Source organism: Rhinatrema bivittatum, chromosome 8 (assembly GCF_901001135.1).
Source record: "Rhinatrema bivittatum chromosome 8, aRhiBiv1.1, whole genome shotgun sequence".
Taxonomy (NCBI): Eukaryota; Metazoa; Chordata; class Amphibia; order Gymnophiona; family Rhinatrematidae; genus Rhinatrema; species Rhinatrema bivittatum.
In genome coordinates this window covers 87,014,050-87,032,202 of record NC_042622.1, presented here as the reverse complement: position 1 = coordinate 87,032,202, position 18,153 = coordinate 87,014,050, and the positions used below count along the sequence as shown (strand labels likewise).

General features: G+C 46.0%; 1 protein-coding gene across 1 annotated transcript in view; it reads right to left on the bottom strand.

The window, feature by feature from the left end:
* Positions 1 to 487: 487 nt before the first annotated feature.
* NTNG2 (netrin G2) overlaps positions 488 to 18,153 on the bottom strand; it is a 71,468-nt gene continuing 53,802 nt past the window's right edge. Inside the window, 3 exon segments of the mRNA XM_029614146.1 lie at positions 488 to 1,379; positions 2,707 to 2,841; positions 4,704 to 4,871. Coding sequence (XP_029470006.1) covers positions 1,150 to 1,379; positions 2,707 to 2,841; positions 4,704 to 4,871 — 533 coding nt within the window. The 3' untranslated portion in view covers positions 488 to 1,149.

Sequence of the window (18,153 nt, the reverse complement as noted above, 5' to 3'; positions counted from 1 at the left end):
AATGACTATGCATGAGAGAGATTTCAGTGCACTGGCTCCAATGTGTGCAAATCTTTCTCCTGCATAGGACTTGTGGATATCCTGAGAATCTGGCCTGGTTGTGGCTCTTGAAAATCAGAATTGCTCCCTAGAACATTTAAGTGCAGTGTATGATGGGGGTCCCCTGACCTATCCACGAACCTAATGACCAGCAGAAGTGTAGTAAACTAGGGATCATATATATGCTAAAGCTAGCAGTGGCTTTTATTGGGCATCACCCTACTGCCAAGACCCAAAAGCTGTTATCCCTAGAGCTATAGTTTTTTTAATAGATAAATGCAGAGTTTGCAGAAATAGACTTCTCCCAGTTCTATCAGTTTTCTAATAGGACAGGCCTCTGGACCTTAGAAAGTGAAGCATGGCAGAGAGCTGGACAGAGCAGCAATAACTTGGAGTGCTTTACTGTAGGATTATACACCACAACCAAATGCTGATGGCAAACTGTATCTCATCATTGTTTTATAACATTTAATTACAACAAAAATAATCTTCTACAAAAAAGGTTTGTAACTGTACAATGCACTGGTACAGCCCAATTTTATTCTCTCTTCCCCCATGTGTCAACTAAGTGAGCTTCTGTTTGTCCCACTGGAGGACGAATGGGGACCAGAATCCACCACCCCATCCTTCAAAGGAAAAAAAACCCAAGCTCTAAACCAGTGCTGCTGAGGCAGTGGAGCCCTGCAGCAAGAGGCAACCACAGAGGGGTGGGAAGCCAAGGTCTGCTCTGGGCAAGGAGGACTGAGGCCCTCTGCGAAAACAGGAAGGAGGGAGGCTGAGGCCCTACTCCAGAAAGGCTGGAGAGAGGGAGCTTGGGCCCTACTCTGGGAAGGCAGGAGCCAGGCCAGTCTCCTGCTCCATTCATGAGTCCCAGCTAAATAGAAAGGGGAAAAGCACGAAAGCAAATGTCACAACCAAGTGCAAGGGCCCTGTGGGCTAGACCCCCACTTATCTTTGGTCTCTATGGTGGGGACCTTATTCCAACTGCAGCTGGGGCTGAAGCTTTGGCAGATAGGGTATCCAGTTCCTGCAGGACAAAGATTTGCTTGTGATGGAAATCCTGGGGGGGGGGGGGGGGGGGAATGGCAGCACTCAACGCTGTAGGCAGCATTAGCAGTTGAGAGCTCGTGCCAGCTGTAGGATAAGTACCCCACCCACAAGTACCATCCTGCTGAGCTCTGCAGGGCTGGCAGCAGCCGAGTCACAGTCCTGCTGCCGGGAGTCACACTTTGCTTCCTCACACAGGACACCTTGGTAGCCACTCTGGCACACGCACCGCTGGTTCTGGTGGCAGGTCCCACCGTTCTGACAGAGCAGCAACTCCTCATCGCACACGTTGGCTGGAAGGAAAAAAAGGATAGGTGAGCACTTCTGAGAGATGGAAGGCGGGGCCTCTTGTGCAAACAGTGATGTCAGCCTCAAGCACTTGCAAAAGGCTCCATAGATCAAGAGAGAGGCTCAAATCTTCCAGCTAAGGTCTTTGCCAGCTGTCTCTCAGAGATACAGTTCCAGCGGGATCATCCTGACAGCTGGAGACCACTGGAGCACTCTCTGATTGGCCTCCTCTAGCAACTGGCACTGTCCCTGGGGACTATGAATAGTGTCTCCACAGCATATACTGTCTTGGCAAACCTGGGGAGTAAAAGACATGACCCAGGAATCTTCCTCACATGGCAGTGCGCAGCATTGCCACTGAGCCATTGGACTGGCTCCAAATATTTTAGCACTCTGGAAATGGCACTAATTGTGCCCAGATATCTCTGAGGAGAATCATATTTCTTTTCCTCCTTGATTTATTTGTCCTTCTGAAAGTCCATCAAAATAACTCTCCCTCTATCAGACCATTGCTCACATCAGTCATGCTACAGGGTTTTACACCAAGGTTTAAATTAGCTGCGGATGACAGAAGAATCTGCCGTATCTCAGGCATAGTGAGAGGTGGATTTAGTGCTGGCCTCAAACCTTTTATTCTTTGGCAGTACATAAGGGCCTTTTATTCCGGATTCAGGAGACAGCTCCTGAGGTCCTGTCTGCAAATTAAGCTAAAATCCCATTAATCTGAAAGGTTCTCTTTTTATAGATTGGTGTGGGAAAAATCTAGCGGTCCTCAAGAGTAGATATAGTTCTGTTTCAGAATATCCATAATACATATCCATCAGATATTTAAAATCATTTGTGCTAAGAACCCAATTAGATTGCATTATTGGGGTTGTCTGAGGCTCTTCTTTGCATAGTTGCTGTTGGGCAGCTTGTGGTCTTTAAATAAAAACATCACTTCTTTCGTTGGATGTCAGATTAATTAGAAAGGTGAAATGCACATGCTATAATTATGTCCTCAATGGTCTCAGGTGGCAGGGAGTTAAACTCCTCTGCCTAATTCTATTATACAGGTTCCCAGGCATGAGGTCAACAAGGGACTGAGTGTCCATAGCTTGGACCCTGGCTGAAAACTGGTTTTAAAGTAAATATGATTCATAGGGACTTCTCTAATGCTGCATAATGTAGGTCTTTGCAGGATCCTGACAGATTTTTGGGGGAAGATGTAGTGAACATATGGATAATGCCCCTTCTTTTTCTTTTTAAAAGAAGAATTTCTGAAAGGCCTTACAAAAGAGATCCAATTGTGTCTTGTAAGAATTGCTCCTGCTTATGGATGGTGTAACTTACGTGCACATGTCTGTCTCCAGTGGTAGCCGAGAAGGCAGTCATCACATTTCGGTCCAGTGGCTCCCAGTTTGCATTCACAGAAACCAGTTTCATTGCAGCGGTCATGCTTGGAGCCCAGCTGGTTACAGTTACATTCTGCAAAAGCACAATCAGTTAGCTATTGCCTCACAGAAAACCCAGAGAACATTTGCAGGGAGTCACTGTCCCTGCTGTGGTCAGGCCTGCCTAATGCTAGATACAGTCTTCTGGCTAATTGCATTTCATGGGTTTTCATGGAGTCAGATAGAACTCACTAGCACACAGCCTAAGCTAAAAACATTTCTCATGGCTATCAATAAGTTGGGCTCTGAGCCTCAGGGGCGATGAAAGGCCACGTGCCACCGTCCCCAGTTCTAAACCTGAACTTCTGTTTTCCTGTGTAGTTAAAGCATTGTCTTAACACACCAACAAACACTCAGGCTCTGAGCAGGGTGGTGCTCATGATGGGTGACAATGGCAGTAATCTTTCAGTGGGATACAACAGGAATGTGTATGACCTTGCATAGCCAGTACTTTGTGCCTATAGCACTGCAAGCTCATTTTCAAAGGGAAACTCCTCATAGAGTTTCCTTTTGAAAAACCATCAGTGTACAAAATGTGGGTGCAAAGTATGCACCAGAAAATAGTTGTGGAGATTTTAAAATGCAATTTCCATGCCTGTGTTCCTTCCCCTGAACTAACCCAGCCTACTCCCCTTCCCCCACCCCAGCAGCTAAAAGTATCTACGCTAAGAACAGCACAAATATTTTTACTATTGCGCCCCCCCCAATCAATTAATAGCCCCAGCCCAGGTTCAAATCATTTTCATTCTCCCATGCTACTGTTATATGCAATATTTAGATTGCAATATTGCTCAAAGGTCTTCCGGGTGAAGTATTACCCTGAGCAGGGGAAGTGTTTACACAGAAAGTCAGATAATCTGGTCTTGAAATTCTGACTGTCCATTAGCAAACAAGCACCCTGCGCTGCATGGGACTTCAGGCTCAGGTCTTGGGGGTTTCTGAGAGGAAAAATGTGATTCTAGTCTGATAACTCAGATTGGCTCCATAAAATCTTTCAACCACTGGAAGGACTTCTTGCACTGCATTGTATAACCTGCAATTTAAACAATCTTACTGCCTCTTCAGTGCCTGCTGTTATGAGATCACCAATCTCTATGCTCTGCTCCTGCAAGTGAACATGGCCATCAAACTCCTATGGTCTCAGCAAACTGTGAGCACCCGGACGCCTGGACCAGTTTGCTACTCATTGTAGGCCAGATTCATACTCTGTGTTCATTAGAGTTATGCATTTGTTTTGAAACATGAAAAGCAACAAAAAGGCCATTTCATTTTATTTCAAAATGAAAAAAAAAAGTCCCAATGAAATATGTTTTTATTTTCATTTTTTTCCATTTTATGCATACAAAAAAAGCCAGAACATAAAAGGAAAAAAAAATAGCACTCAGGGGCCCTGCCCCCTCCCAAAATGTACATCCCCCCAATATTCATGATCGTGCCTTGTTGCTGAATTACTGGGTCATCATTACTCAACCTAATTGTGGAAAAGGGTAAAAGTGCAGGTACAACATACTCTGAATGGAGCAATGCTTGCTAACACCAAACAGGAAAAAGCCTGGGCTGGGGCTATTAACTGAAAATAATCTTAAGAGTGAGTGCAGCAGCGGCAAAAGGTGAGCTGATGCTGGTGTGCATCATAACGGGGACAGAAGCAAGGCTTAAGGATCTCATCCTACCAGTGAAAAAGGCATTACTTACTTTTGGAGTACAGGGCTCAGATTTTGGCACCCATTCTCAAAACATTTCTAAATGATAGGAAAAGTGCATCTCCCTGGATTAGTGCATCAATTACAAGGAAACTGGATGATCCAGCTTCTACCTAACCACCATTTAACCAGGTGTTTGCAGAGGCATCAGGAATCCAAGTGTCTGGCAGGCACATGAGCTTTGACCCCTTACCTATACAGACATTCTCGTCATCTAACTCTGCTGAAGTGTTGCGATAGTAGCCAAGTCGGCAGTGCTGGCAGTGCTGGCCCCGAGTGTTGTGTTTGCAGCTTACACAGGTCACCACATTCAAGAAATCGATGTAACTGCAGCGGTTGGAGTGGCCATAGCACTCGCAGTCTGAGAGAGGAGGAGAAGGTCGACAAAAGGATCAAACAGAGAAGGAGAGAGGGCAATAGTCACACACCAGTTTGCTCAGCCACCACTGAGAAGAGCTAAAGAAAGCAATGAACACATAGGAGATGTGCAAAGGATGGGAAGGTTCCCTTCTATGAAGCCAGGGGCTTACTGCATGTAGGAGAGTGCCATGCATTGACTGTTATATTATTAATGTGAGCATTTTATCACCATCGTCAAGTGTGGACAGTAAGGTCATGTGAAAAACAAATGTTAGGGGCTCCAATGGGAAAGGTGGTTTGTGACTTCTTGCTGACTGCCATAGCTGGTATAAGTAGAAGGGAAGAGGATTAAAAATGGGAAAAATCCCTAGATAATTACAAATGAAGGCTTATGCACCATCATATCAACAGAGGCCAGTTCCAACTGTGCTTGAAGTCCATCAGAAAAGGTGGTAACTGCTGGGCTCAAAAAATAAATACATATACATAATAGCACAAAGCTATAATGGTTTAGCACAAAGAAGTTAAGTGCACTACTGGTTTCACAGTAACAGGATGGGACCCTGTTCTCAGGTTTCACAGATGTGTGACTTAGATTTTAATTCACACAGACAGTAGCTACATGACACATGAATGGAAGGAGATTGGCACATAACTTCAGAAGATGGTATGTGCTAGGGTGGGGATGGCATTCTTCTGAGTGCTGTCTTAGTTTGTTGTGCCAGAGTCTCCAAAGTTGACACATCACATTTTATCGAGCATGTAATGTGTCAACTTTGGAGTCTATGAAGACCCAGCAAGAAAGAACCATCATCATTGAAAGCAAACCCACCTCCAGGGCAAGTCACTCAACCTTCAAATGACCGGGCTCATCCAGCCAAGATCTGTTTTATGGAAAACCATGGCTGTCTTGTGCTCTATGACAGTAACCCTATCACTTTTTCTCTCTCTAAAGACATTGTTACAGCTCCAAACTCCATGCTGACAAAGTCAGCACTCAAGAGACAGCCCAGGCAGAAGGTATCAAGAAAGCACACTTAGAGAAACCAAGTTATAAAGGACTCTGCCGAGAAATTACCCTCACAAATTACCTCTCTCATTATATCAGGCTTCTGCAGCTGAAACTTCCGCAAGTAATTGCTTGATCACTAGCTCCCTGGGCTCAACAGTGCTATAGCCTCACAGACCAGACTTGAGCACCACCAGTTCATCAGGGCTCAGCCAAGTTAAACATTTTCATTTTGCCTTGCAGTGTTTATGCTGTTTCCTTGGCATCAGAATGGACTCCACAGTCTATGCCATAGTTCCATTGGATTAGAATGGAGGTGCCCTTGGCCAGGGTATGCCACACTTCCATGGCACCAGAATGGCCTCCTCACTTTGTGCTCTTGGTTGAGTTTCAGACATCTTATGTCAGTATTGATTTCTTGTTCAAATACTGTTCAGTAGAAAATAGCTAGGAACCGCCATCCAATCAGATTACTGAATTGATGTATCTCTTACTTGCATAAAACACACATATAATAAGAGGCAGCTCCCACAAGATATATTTAGTTATGAATGTATAGGAGAAACAGATGCAGAAGTTATATGTAGTACTTGAATAAATGAAGGACGAGGAATAGGACCTCAGGGAGCATCAAAACCCTTCAAGCATCACCTAAACCATTCCCCTCCACATATCTTCAAAATGAATTTACGTTTCCTTATTTTTATGGATTGATACATTAGGATCAGGATTTTCCTGCTCCTCATACTCAACTATTTATTGGAGTATGAGGGGGGGTGGGATGGAGGTGTTTCCTCTTCTTACCTTTAACGGTTTCTCTAAGACTTATTGGGATGGGATGGAGTACCCTGGAGATCTTTGGTATCACTTGAAATAAGGAAAAGCTTTTCTTGCAGTGACAGAGACATTCTTCAGCTGCTAGAGGAAGTGCAAGCCAGAATTGGAGCACTAACAGCCTGCACCTGACACCTTGTTATAATCACCTTTTTTTATATTGTTACCCATGTAGATCTGAACTTTACACACACACTCAAGGTGATCGTAATCGGGTGTGCATGTGTGCAAACACACTCACTGTGATTTTGTACACACTAATTACACACCCCACTCAGTAATTGCAAACACATTCATAGTAATTACAGTAATTACACTCGAATTACACATGGACTGCAAACACACACAGTGATTACACACATATGCATGTCAAATTTGTAATGCATCAAGAATGTTCTTGAAGGAGAAGACCATTAACTGCTATTAATCAAGTTGACTTAGAGAATAGCCACTGCAATTACTGGCATCAGCAGCATGGGATCTTCTTAATGTTTGGGTACTTGCCAGGTTCTTATGGCCTGGATTGGCCACTGTTGGAAACAGGATGCTGGGCTTGATGGACCCTTGGTCTGATCCAGTATGGCATGTTCTTATGTTCTTAAGCAGACTAGATGGACCTTGCAGTCCTTATCTGCCTTCATATTTAATGTTTCTGTGCACATGCTCACGGCTTTGACATTTACAATTATACAAAATGGAGATTTCCTATCAGGGCATGCCAGGTCACCAACCCAGAACCTTTTTGAACTGGCTTCCTTTTCCCACTGGGAAAGAATAGAAGGAAGAGGTTGCCCAAGTTCCTGATCCAGTATCATTGTTATTTAGAAAATGACCACTGGACCTAAACGTATTCACAGAGTCACTGGTATAGGAACCAGGCAACCAGTTATAGTCATTCCCTATGGATTACAAGCACAAACTGCTACACACTCCCAGTGTCTGGTAGTTCTTATATTTTGTTCATAAAGTCTGAGTCATACAGACAGCAGCGGCAGCTGCTCATGTGTACATACAAACGCACACTCCGGGATTGGATCCGCTTGTTGGTACTCATGGGCAGGGGTACCCTGTGCTCCCGATCCATCCCGATGCCATCAGAATTCAGAACGCCACACGCTACACAAGCTCAGTGCACAGCTAGGGACTGGAAGCAGAGGTAGCTGTTTTCCCAAGCTTTCTGACAGCAGAGGGAGCCATGAGCCCTGTTTTATGCTTCGTCGCAGCAGCTGCACACGTGAAAAAAAAAATAGTGAAAATGCTAAAAAAAAAACCAACCTGCAGGATGGGGGTGAAAGAGCGAGTCGAAAATACTCTCCCCTCCCCCCAGTGCCATACACAATATGTATTATTCATCCTGCCAGCATCCAGCATCAGTAATGCGTCCTTCCATGTCCCATCCTCTCCTGTCACAAGTCAGAAAAACAGTCCCAATAGTCACTGAACAGGTGTGCAGTCTCTACCCTCTGGCCAGGTGGCATTAGCCTGAGGGGATCCTGGTAAGCTGCCATTTCCATGACAACAGAGGCCAAGCCCTGTCTGTTTGTCCTGTTTGATCAGCTGTGATGAGAGAGAATGTCAGATGTGCTCAGGTCTCAGACTTTCCTCTCACCATCTGCACAGGGCCCATGCGCAGTCGGAAGTGGGACGGGGTGGGGTGGGGGACTCGGGATCCAGGCAGCAGGCATCCCACACAGCTCTGGCTCTGCCCCCAACTCTCGGGATGCTGGCATGTCCACTGATTTCCATCCACGCCTGTATCTACACACACACGATCCGTGTTAGCTGCTTGAGGCAAGAGAGCTCACCTAAACCACTCTTCTAAGAGCGAGACACTCCTGAGCTTGGGCCCTAGTCTGTCAGCTCTCATTGCTCCACAAACACCAGCAGAAAGCAGCCCCTCCACCCAACTATGGGCTCAGGAAGGACACTCGCTGAAAACTTCTGAAGGGTCTACCCGAGCAATTCAGCCTCGACTGGGCTAGCAGCATGAGAGCCAGTAGTCCTGAGACGGGGGAGGGGGGGGGGGGACAGCAACCCTGGCTGCATGACCAGTCAAGCCCAGAACAACCTGGCAGACACATCAACAGCCTCCAGCACTGAAAGTATGGGGGCACTTCTCACTCATGCTGCCGTGAGAGGCTCAAGCTTAGGCATTTCTCTGCAAATCCAGTCAGGATCCATCACTGCTCTCTGCAGCTGATTTTAGGATTATGCAAAGCTGCCAAGTGACCCAGTTTCTCGGGAAAGACTATTTGCCAATTCTGATGTTTGAACTTGTGTTCCAAGCACATTGTGGTAGTTTTAGTCTGCTTCTTCACTGGAATCAGCACCAGTTCTACCAGAAAGAAAGAGGTGTGAAAAGCTAGGACAAGTCCCCAGAAACTGGGGTCTCCTACTAGATCCAAATTATTAGAGGGGCACTGGGGCACCAGACAAGCAAAGCAGCGAGGTGAGGTGCAGTAACAAACACCTTGGGGGGGGGGGGGGGGGGAACCGCACTATTTTTGACTGCAGTGTGTCTTTCGTTTTTGGAAAAAATCAAGTGAGAAAATCTCAGACTTTGTTTAATGCAATTTTCTCCACAAAGTTTTAGCTATAGGAAAAGACAGCCTCTCTTTCTTCTGGTGAAGATAAAATAATTTGAAAGACCAACTTCTTGAAGTTAAAAAAAAAAGAAGCTGCATGAAATCTCTGTCTTCCTTTATTTAAGGCTCAGTCGAGCTTTTCTTTATAGAAATGTATTTGCTTACTTGGATCATATTATGCTCTAGGGATGTACAGGGGCCAACAAACCATCCTGCCCTAGAGAACTCACCTGTGGAGTGCCGCATGGCTCAGTCCTCTCCCGATATTTTTCAACATCTACCTGCGTCTTAGCTGTGACCTCCATCCAGTCCTTCAATGCTGCCACCTATTTATGGATGACATCCAACTCTGCATCAAAATAGGATCTGACCATCTATTATCAATCTCAATAACTGTCTCACAGCAGTAGCCCAATGGCTTAGCAAACTCAGACTAAACTCATCTAAATCAGAACTTCTCTGGCTCAGCCACCAAGGTCACCCTCTACAATTACGTCCCTCACTAGCAAATACCACTTTATATCCTAAGGAATCAAAACAAAACCTAGGGGTTCAACTCAACCAAAACCTCATAATGGAACCCCACATCTCGAAAGTAGTAAGGTCCTCCTTCATGTATCTCTGTAAGATCCGCCAACTATGTAATTTCCTTCATAAACACAATCTTGCTAGTGTAATCCGTGCGTTATCAGCCAAATCGATTGCTGCAATTCTCTATACAACGGCATCTCACAGGACAGTTCAAAGCACCCTCCAGGTCCTGCAAAGTACTGCCATGAGAATATGGTAGGTGCAAAAGCAACCGAACATTTCAAGTGTATTCTACATCAATCTCACTGGCTCCCAGTAGAAAGCAGGATAAAATTTAAAACTTTCTGCTTTGAATAAAGAGGCCCCTGAAAACCTCTTTCAGCTTCTCTCCCTTTTACACCCTCTCAAGGGAATTCCAGTCCACCAACATGGCTCTTCTTTCCTTTCCTCCATGGACTGCTGCCAGATTGTTCTATACGAGACTCCGTTCTTTCAACTGTTACGCACCATAAATTTGGAAAAAAACTACCACGAACCCTGCGCCTGGAGCAAAGCTATATTAAGATCGGAAAAAAAAGCTAAGGCATGGCTTTTCAGCCAGGCCTTCCCCAAAGATCCACATCGTCACCCTGACTTCCTGAACCCCCAACAAGGGACTGCGTTATACACATAAGGAACACAACTGAGCCTTGAAATACTCAAAAATGGGTTTTCCAGTGCTGGATCCCAGTGCTAAGTTAAGGGCAAATTCTGATTCGACTGTAAGCTGTTCTAATGTCTCTGTTCATTTAAATTTATTGTAATCCTCCTCGAGACCAGCTCTGGTAAAAGGCAAAATGTCAAATGTCCATACGGAAATAAATAAATAAATACAATTTTCTTTTTTTTGTTTGGGGATGGGGGGGGGGTCAGGATTCGATTGATTTAATATTTATTTCATTTCATTAGCTGAACCAAAGTAATCATTAAATTAAAAAACAAAAATAAACACTCCCCTTGCTCACTCCTTGCCCCATCTCGCCCCACCACCTTCCTTAACCCCATTCTGAGCTCCCGTGCGAGCATGAAAGATACAGGAAGGATCCCCAGTTGTACCTGCCCAATGGCGCCGGTTAAAAAAATGACACCAGTCTCAGGACTAGCCAGTGCCAAGTTGTTTTATGGCCCTAAAGCTAGTTTTATCACCGTATTGCTTTACAACCATAAAAAGAGCTGCGTGCCAGCCAGCTCTGAGAGCAGTTCCATTTCTGAAGCAGAACCAGCAGGGCAGGCGGGACTGGGGATCGCTCCTGCCCCATTCATGCTTGGATGAGAGCCAGGAAGGGATAAGGAGGCAGCAGCAGGGGACCATGGTTGTTTTAGTTTCTTGGCAAATAGTGCATGCTGTTTGCTAATAGCCCGCACTATTTGCCAAAACAAAACAACTGACAATTAATGGGGCTTTCAGACCCACACAAAGGATCCATTTCATTTGAAATAAACCAAACCAAAATGGGCATTTTTGATTCAGATTGTACATTTGTTTCAAGTGAATGCACGTCCCTATTATGCTCTGGTCCTCATGTTAGTGGGGGGTTAGCCTACTTATTAGAGCAAGAGGCTGAGAAGCAGGGAAGAAAGAGTTCAAAGCCCACTGATGCTCCTTGTGACCTAGGGCAATTTATTTCAGTCTCTATTGCCTCAGGAACAAACTGAGGGCCTGATATACTAGGGCTTTTCTCCCATTCTGTTACTATGGGAAAAATGCTTAGAAAATGAGGCCCTGAGATTGAAAGCCCTCTGGAGAGAAGGAAATACCTGCAACACATGAATGTAAGTTGCCTTGAGCAACCAATGAAAAGGCTTGAGCTAAATCTAAATAAATAAATTGGTTCTAAAGCCTACTAAAACCATCAATGTAACTGGTTCCCTGTCACAGAATGTGCCACTTCTGGTGACAACCCCATGAATAAGTGATCATCCCTTTGCTGCTTTCCCCAGAAACAACATAAGCATGCAACAGTTCCAAGGGTTGAAATGCAGCTACACTTTAGCACTGTCTGTGATCAGCTAAACCCTACCGATTGATCACATGCCTACTCTTTCCTAATTAGGCAGTGGAGCGTTTTTTTACATGCGGAACACTGCTTGATTTTTGCCTGCTGAGGGTTTCATACTTGGCGTTTTCACCCCCAGGATCTAGCTGCAGCCCATTTTGATGATACCTTAGTCCATATAGCACCCGATGTTCAGTAAGCTGGTTAATGGACAAGTTAAAGTTAGCCGGATAACTTGTCCCGTATACTCAGCAGGATAAATATCCCACTGAATATATATAGCCTAAAATTATCCGGCTATATACAGCTGGATAACTTTAACCCTAACTGGTCAGCATTTGAATATGGCCAGTTAGACCTAAAGTTATCCGGCCTCATGTGACCAGATAATGTGCTAACTTAACTGGATATCTTCAAAGATATCCAGTTAAGGAGCACGCCTTAGATTAAAAAAAAGAAAAATACAGTCAGGGCCTCCTGATCTGATTCCCACCCCCCCCCCCCCCCCCCCCCCCCCCCCCCACCACCACCACAAATGTCCAAACCCACTCATTGGCCAATCCCTTGAAATTTAAAAATTAAAAAGATATTGGCGCCAACTGGCCCGGCCCTCCAGCCCTCCCCCACTTCCTCCCTGCTAAATGAAGCAAAAATAAATTGCTTCCTCACCCCCCCCCCCTCCCATGAAATCATATTTCCACCCTCCCCGCAAAGCCCTCCTGCTCACCCAGTACCTGAATTGTGGACCTCTGTTTCTATCTCACCATCACAATACAGTGCGATCCCAGGCATTTCCAGATCACTCTGATAATAACCACTGGTCCTGGTCTCTTTCTCTGCTTTCCTCTTGTTGATTTTCTTCTAACGCCTTTTCTAGGGTCTCCTGTCCATTTTCTCTGTCTTCTCGTTCCTCCTGTCTTCTTCACTTCCTCCCCTACATCTTTCCAGTGTCATTTGTGCTCACAAGCAATTGTGGGGAAGGGGAGACTTTCCTCCTGATTACCCCTGCCCCTGGTCTTTGCTTCAACGGCAAGAGGTAATGGGGAATTTGATTCAAACAGCAACCAACAAGGGCCCTGACTTTTATGGTCTGGGAAACTGATTAGCATGGGGTAACCTATACGGTGCAGCAGATACTATCATAAGCTTGCTGGGCAGACTGGATGGATCATTTGGTCCTTTTCTGCCATCATTTCTATGTTTCTGTGTTTCAATCCTCCCCTCTTGGGGCATCACCTCCAAGACATGGTGCACTTGTCCTATCTAGTGGTACTGGGCCCCACAGCAGCAGCAGCAACTGGGCATAGAAAATTCAGTGAGTGGGAGGACTTGTGTAGCCATGGTGTGCTGACAGACCCTGTGCTGCCCTTTTCCTGCCTTCCAAACAAGCTTCCTGTTAGCGTGGAAACCTGTGCATAGGGAGAGGCAGAGCAGGATCTGTCAGTGTGCAATGGCTACAGGAGGTCTCGCTCTGAAGTTTCCATCCCCAGTTGCTGCTGTTTTGCAGGCCCAGATAACAGAAGTGATGGCAATGCTTCGGCTCCTATAAATATTTGGTGCTGGAGGCAGTGGCCTATGCCTAAATCTAGTCCTGCATTTGTCTCTGAAATTGATCATTCCGCTTGCCATGAATCTCTCTCCCCCAACTTCCTACCCCCTACCAGCATCAACCCATTCTCTCCAGATCCCACTCCTCATCTCTTACCTAGTATTGCCCCTTCTCCCATTACCTTGTACCCAGCATCGACCATTTCTCTCCCCTTAACTCTTACCTAGTATCACCCCATGCTCTCCCTCCCGACCCCAGCATCATCCATTCTCTCCCTCCCTACTGCCTACCCAGGTTCACCCCCCCCCTTCCCTGCCTCCTTCCCAGCATCTCCCCACCTCTCCAAGTATCACATGACTCTTCCACCATCCTCTCCCCTGCCCCCTACCCAGCAGTCCCCTTCTCTCTCTGTCACCCCCGGCCCAGCAACTCCCCATCATTCTTTTCCTTCCCTTTCTCCACTACGCCAGCCCAGCATCTCTCTTCTCTCCTCCATAATTTCCACCCAGAATAACCCCTCACCCTCACTCTTCCCCCTCATTCTCTTTTCCACAAATCCATGGCCCCAGTCCAGGGTCATCCTCCCTCGCTTGGCCTGATCCAGGAGAACCTCAGGACCACGGGGGAGGGATGCCATGAACAGTGCACTGCCTAAAGGCCATGCTGCAGCGAAAGCAGGAGGAAGAAAAAGAAAATGAACACAGGCCTTCTCTCTGAGCTGCCAGTGCACGCTCAGCCTCATCCCCTTCTTCAGCACAGGTTCCCTGCTACCTAGGAAACTCATGTGGAGGTAGGATTACTGCAGGGCCTGAGTGTGCACCAGCTCAGAGACAGGCCCCGTGCTCACGTTCCTTCTCGTCCTCATTCTTCTGCTGCCGCGCGGGTTTTATGCGGTGTACCACTTGTGTCACCCCCTCCCCCCAGTCTTGGTACTGCTGCGGGGGGGGGGGGGGGGGGGGAGAAATGGGGCCAGACTGGCATGGCGGGGAAGGAGGCACTTGCACCCTCTTTCCAGCCCGCAGAGTGGGCAGGAGGAAATAGCATTGGGAAGAGGGCCGGGACCTTGATCGCGCACTCCTCCTGCACCAACAGCCCCACCAAGGTTAACAACTGCATACAGAAGGACAAGGGGCATGAAGCCCTTTGGTCATAGGGTAGGTTTGCCTCTGTTTGCTACTGGAGCAAATATATTACTTTGGCAACACATGTAAAACTGGCATGCCAATAAAGTTCTCCGAACCTGAAGTATACAGAATATCTGCTGAAAATATCTATGCTCCTTCTTGTATAGCTGAATCTATTATTTGTGATTATTTCAAATTTTCAAGCTATTTTTTGGGTTTATAGTTGTGCTGTTTTCCGAAAATATCTATGCAGCATATCCACTCAAAGTATGTGCAGCAATATCTGCACAGAGTAAGAATGGGCAGTATCTATGGATAGCAGCTACTCAGCATATCTACATCCAGTATCTATGCTGAGAAGACTGTAACTAAGCACAGTAACTATGGCAAGTAATTGATATTAGGAAAGTTTACTGTACATCGCTTTGGTTTATAAATATGATAAAATAAATAAATATGCAGAGTATTGCTATCTGAGATCCAGGTGAGGAAGGAGCCCCTTCAGTCTTTGACTTTGTAGACATGGGAATGAGCGCTTTTATGGTTGTGACAGACGCGTCTAAGGAAAGCTCCATGCTCCTGCTGAGGTCCATTTCTACCTTCTGTTCGCTCATTAATCTTGCTTGATATCATTTTTGAGGTGTGCGGTTTTGCTCCTTTTTTATTTTCTTCTAGTAGGTCAACATCAGATCTGGCAGGAGCAGTCAGGGTCCTGCAGAGATCCGAGATACAGCAAGCCTTCCTCAGTGCATGGGAAGGTAGGCCACAGATTCAAGTCGTACCATTTCTGGCTCTGACTGAATCTGAATTCCCACAGTTTGAACTATTTTAGGGTTCTGACAATTATTTGTGAACTTTTGATATTCAGGGGTGAAAGGTCTAAAAGTACATGGACATGTGTGAAATGGGACAAACCTGGGAAGAAGTGTGCAGGTTTAGTGTTCTCAGACAGGCTCAAGGTGGCTGAAGTCAAGAATTATCACAACTGACTCCTTAGCCAAAACTTTCCAGCTAACAGGAATCGCTCTTCTGTAAGCACAGTGCAAGACAGAGACTCTATGTTCCTGCTATATGCATTACTGATTCGCATACAACCTCTACATCCCCAGGGCAGTGCACACAAGAGGAATCACTGGCTCTCTCTGACGTTCTTTAGCATCCTAGATCAGTGTCTCACAGCCGGTGTGCCATGGCACATTGCCGTGCCTTCAGACTCAATCAGATGTGCCACAGAAAAGTCACCATTGCCTGATGCTCAGATCCACATCAACACTTGGGCTTTGCTCTGAGCACCTCATAGCAACAAGTCACTAGCAGTGGCTTGTTGGAGCTCCTTTCTGAGAACATAGGTAATCATGCACGCCTCTTTTCCCCGGCTCCTGCACGAGTCCTGGAATGTGATAATTAATGGGCAGTATGCAGGGCATGGACAGCTGGCTCTGCTCTTCTTCCTTCTCTTGAGCTTCCTTGAATCCTTCCAGCCTCTATCCTATGCCCAGGTTGAGTAAGACAGGGAGAGTGCACACTGAGCCCTGGATGTGACTCATTCTGAGTGGCAGCCAAGACAACTAATTGAGCCAGCTGCTGGCATCCTGCTGACTTCTCCCTTCTCCTGTCCTTGTACACAGAGAGAACTGGTGCATTGTGATGGATGGAGCCACCGCCCCTTCTCCCCCTTTGCTTTAAAATTTGGAAGCGAGACTGATGGGGCTTTCAATGCTTCCCTCGCTCTCCTTTTGACCACATGAATACTAGCCCTGTTTGCACTGCCATCCCCCTGGAGCAGGTGTACCAGATGACATTTTTGTTAATGTAGATATGCCTTGGTCTTGAAAAGGTTGGGAAGCACCATCCTAGATTGTGTCCTGCTCTACTTTATCTCATATCCCTCCATTTCACATGATGTACAGCATTTTCTAAAAGGGCCAATGTCCTGTGTTCCTTGATACACACTGAGCAACACATTCATCCAGTACCACTCAGAACGCCAGATTGAGCCAAAACACCTACAGACTCAAGGAAAAGGATCCTACGGGTTTCTACACCAAAAAGCAAGAGTCAAAAGGCAAAGTCTAATCTAGTACACTACAGTCAGGCAGTACCTGGTTTCTGCTGGGCTTCCTGGATGGATGCAGAGGCTGGCGTCATAGCCTCCCTTTGTGCAACAACTGTTTACAATTAGAGGAGGAAAGAGAGAGATTCAAAGCCAGGTGGGGCAAGCATTTTACCCCCTTCTCTGGTAGATGGATCTCATTCAATATTAGCTACTTCCAGAGTAAGTCATAAATGGAGAAGGTCAACTGAACACAGCTAAAGCCAGAAAGCTGTTCTACTTTAATCTAAATACATTACAGATATTGATGATGGGATTCCGTTTTTATTTCATATCTTTGTGTGGTCTCCACATTTCACTTCAAAATACTGGGAGAATATAAAGCTGCCTGTCTGAAGTGGATGTGGAGGAGTGGCCTAGTGGTTAGAGCAGGATTCCAATTGCAGTTATGCTTCTTGTGACTTTAGTCAAGTCACTTCACTCTCTGTTGCCTCAAGTACAAACTTAGGGCCCTATTTACTAACTTTTCCCCATAGACACAGAATGAAAGAAATCCTTTAGTAAATAGGCCCCTTGGAGCAGGGAAATACTGCCCATAACTTGCCTTGAGCTTGGTTTTGGAAAGATGCATAATCAAATCTGAAGTGATATCTAGGTGAAGCCTCTCCTTTTGCACGCCACTGTCTAGACTGCTAACACAGTATTACCTTGCAATGTCCCAAACAGAGAATTTAAAGTGGCAATGTAGTATTTAATGAATATATACTGTGCGCTGAGAGCCATGCTGCATTGTACATGTTGGTTATGTCTGGGCAGGAAAGCCTGGATAAAACTGCCTGCCAGGTTCAAGTGCTGCTGTGAGTGGCAGCAGCAAAGGTGGATTCCACTTCCAGAATGCAGAGGACTATGTCCCCTTGACACCCTCTGCTGGCCACTGGTGGACACTCCTTGCTAAGTCACATGAGGCACATGCTTCCTGCTGTGATTTTTTTTCCAAAGCCATTGGGTAGGCTCCTTTTGTCCCAGCAGATGGTCAGAGAGCAGCAAAAGATAATCATCCTTTACCAGTTAATGAGGCCGATGCAATGCAGTGCTCTCAGCCGAGCGCACTGTATAACCCGCACTCGGACGCGGGTTAAATAGGCGCTAATCCACCCTCTAATGCAATAGGGGGATTAGCGCCTATTTAACGTGCGTCCGACGCAGAGTGAATGTAATAGTGCTCATCACATGCAAATGCAAATTACTCATTCACGCCGCATTCTAAAAAAAAGTGTGCGTCTCCGACGCACATTTTGCTCTCAGATAATGCCTGCCTGGAGCAGGCGTTAATAGCTGAGTGCATGTAAAAGAAGTACAGAAAAGCAGAAAAAAATGCTTTTCTGTACTTCTTTTTTTTTTACTTAAAAAAAATACCTTGGCAGACTGCTGAGTTATGAAGACCAACGCCAGCAGCCGTGGCGGGGTCACGTTAGCAAGGAGGCACTAAGGTCATGCAAGCGACCCTAGCGGCTCCTTGCTAGCACGACCACCTAATTTGGGTATAGCATGGCGCTCCCCTC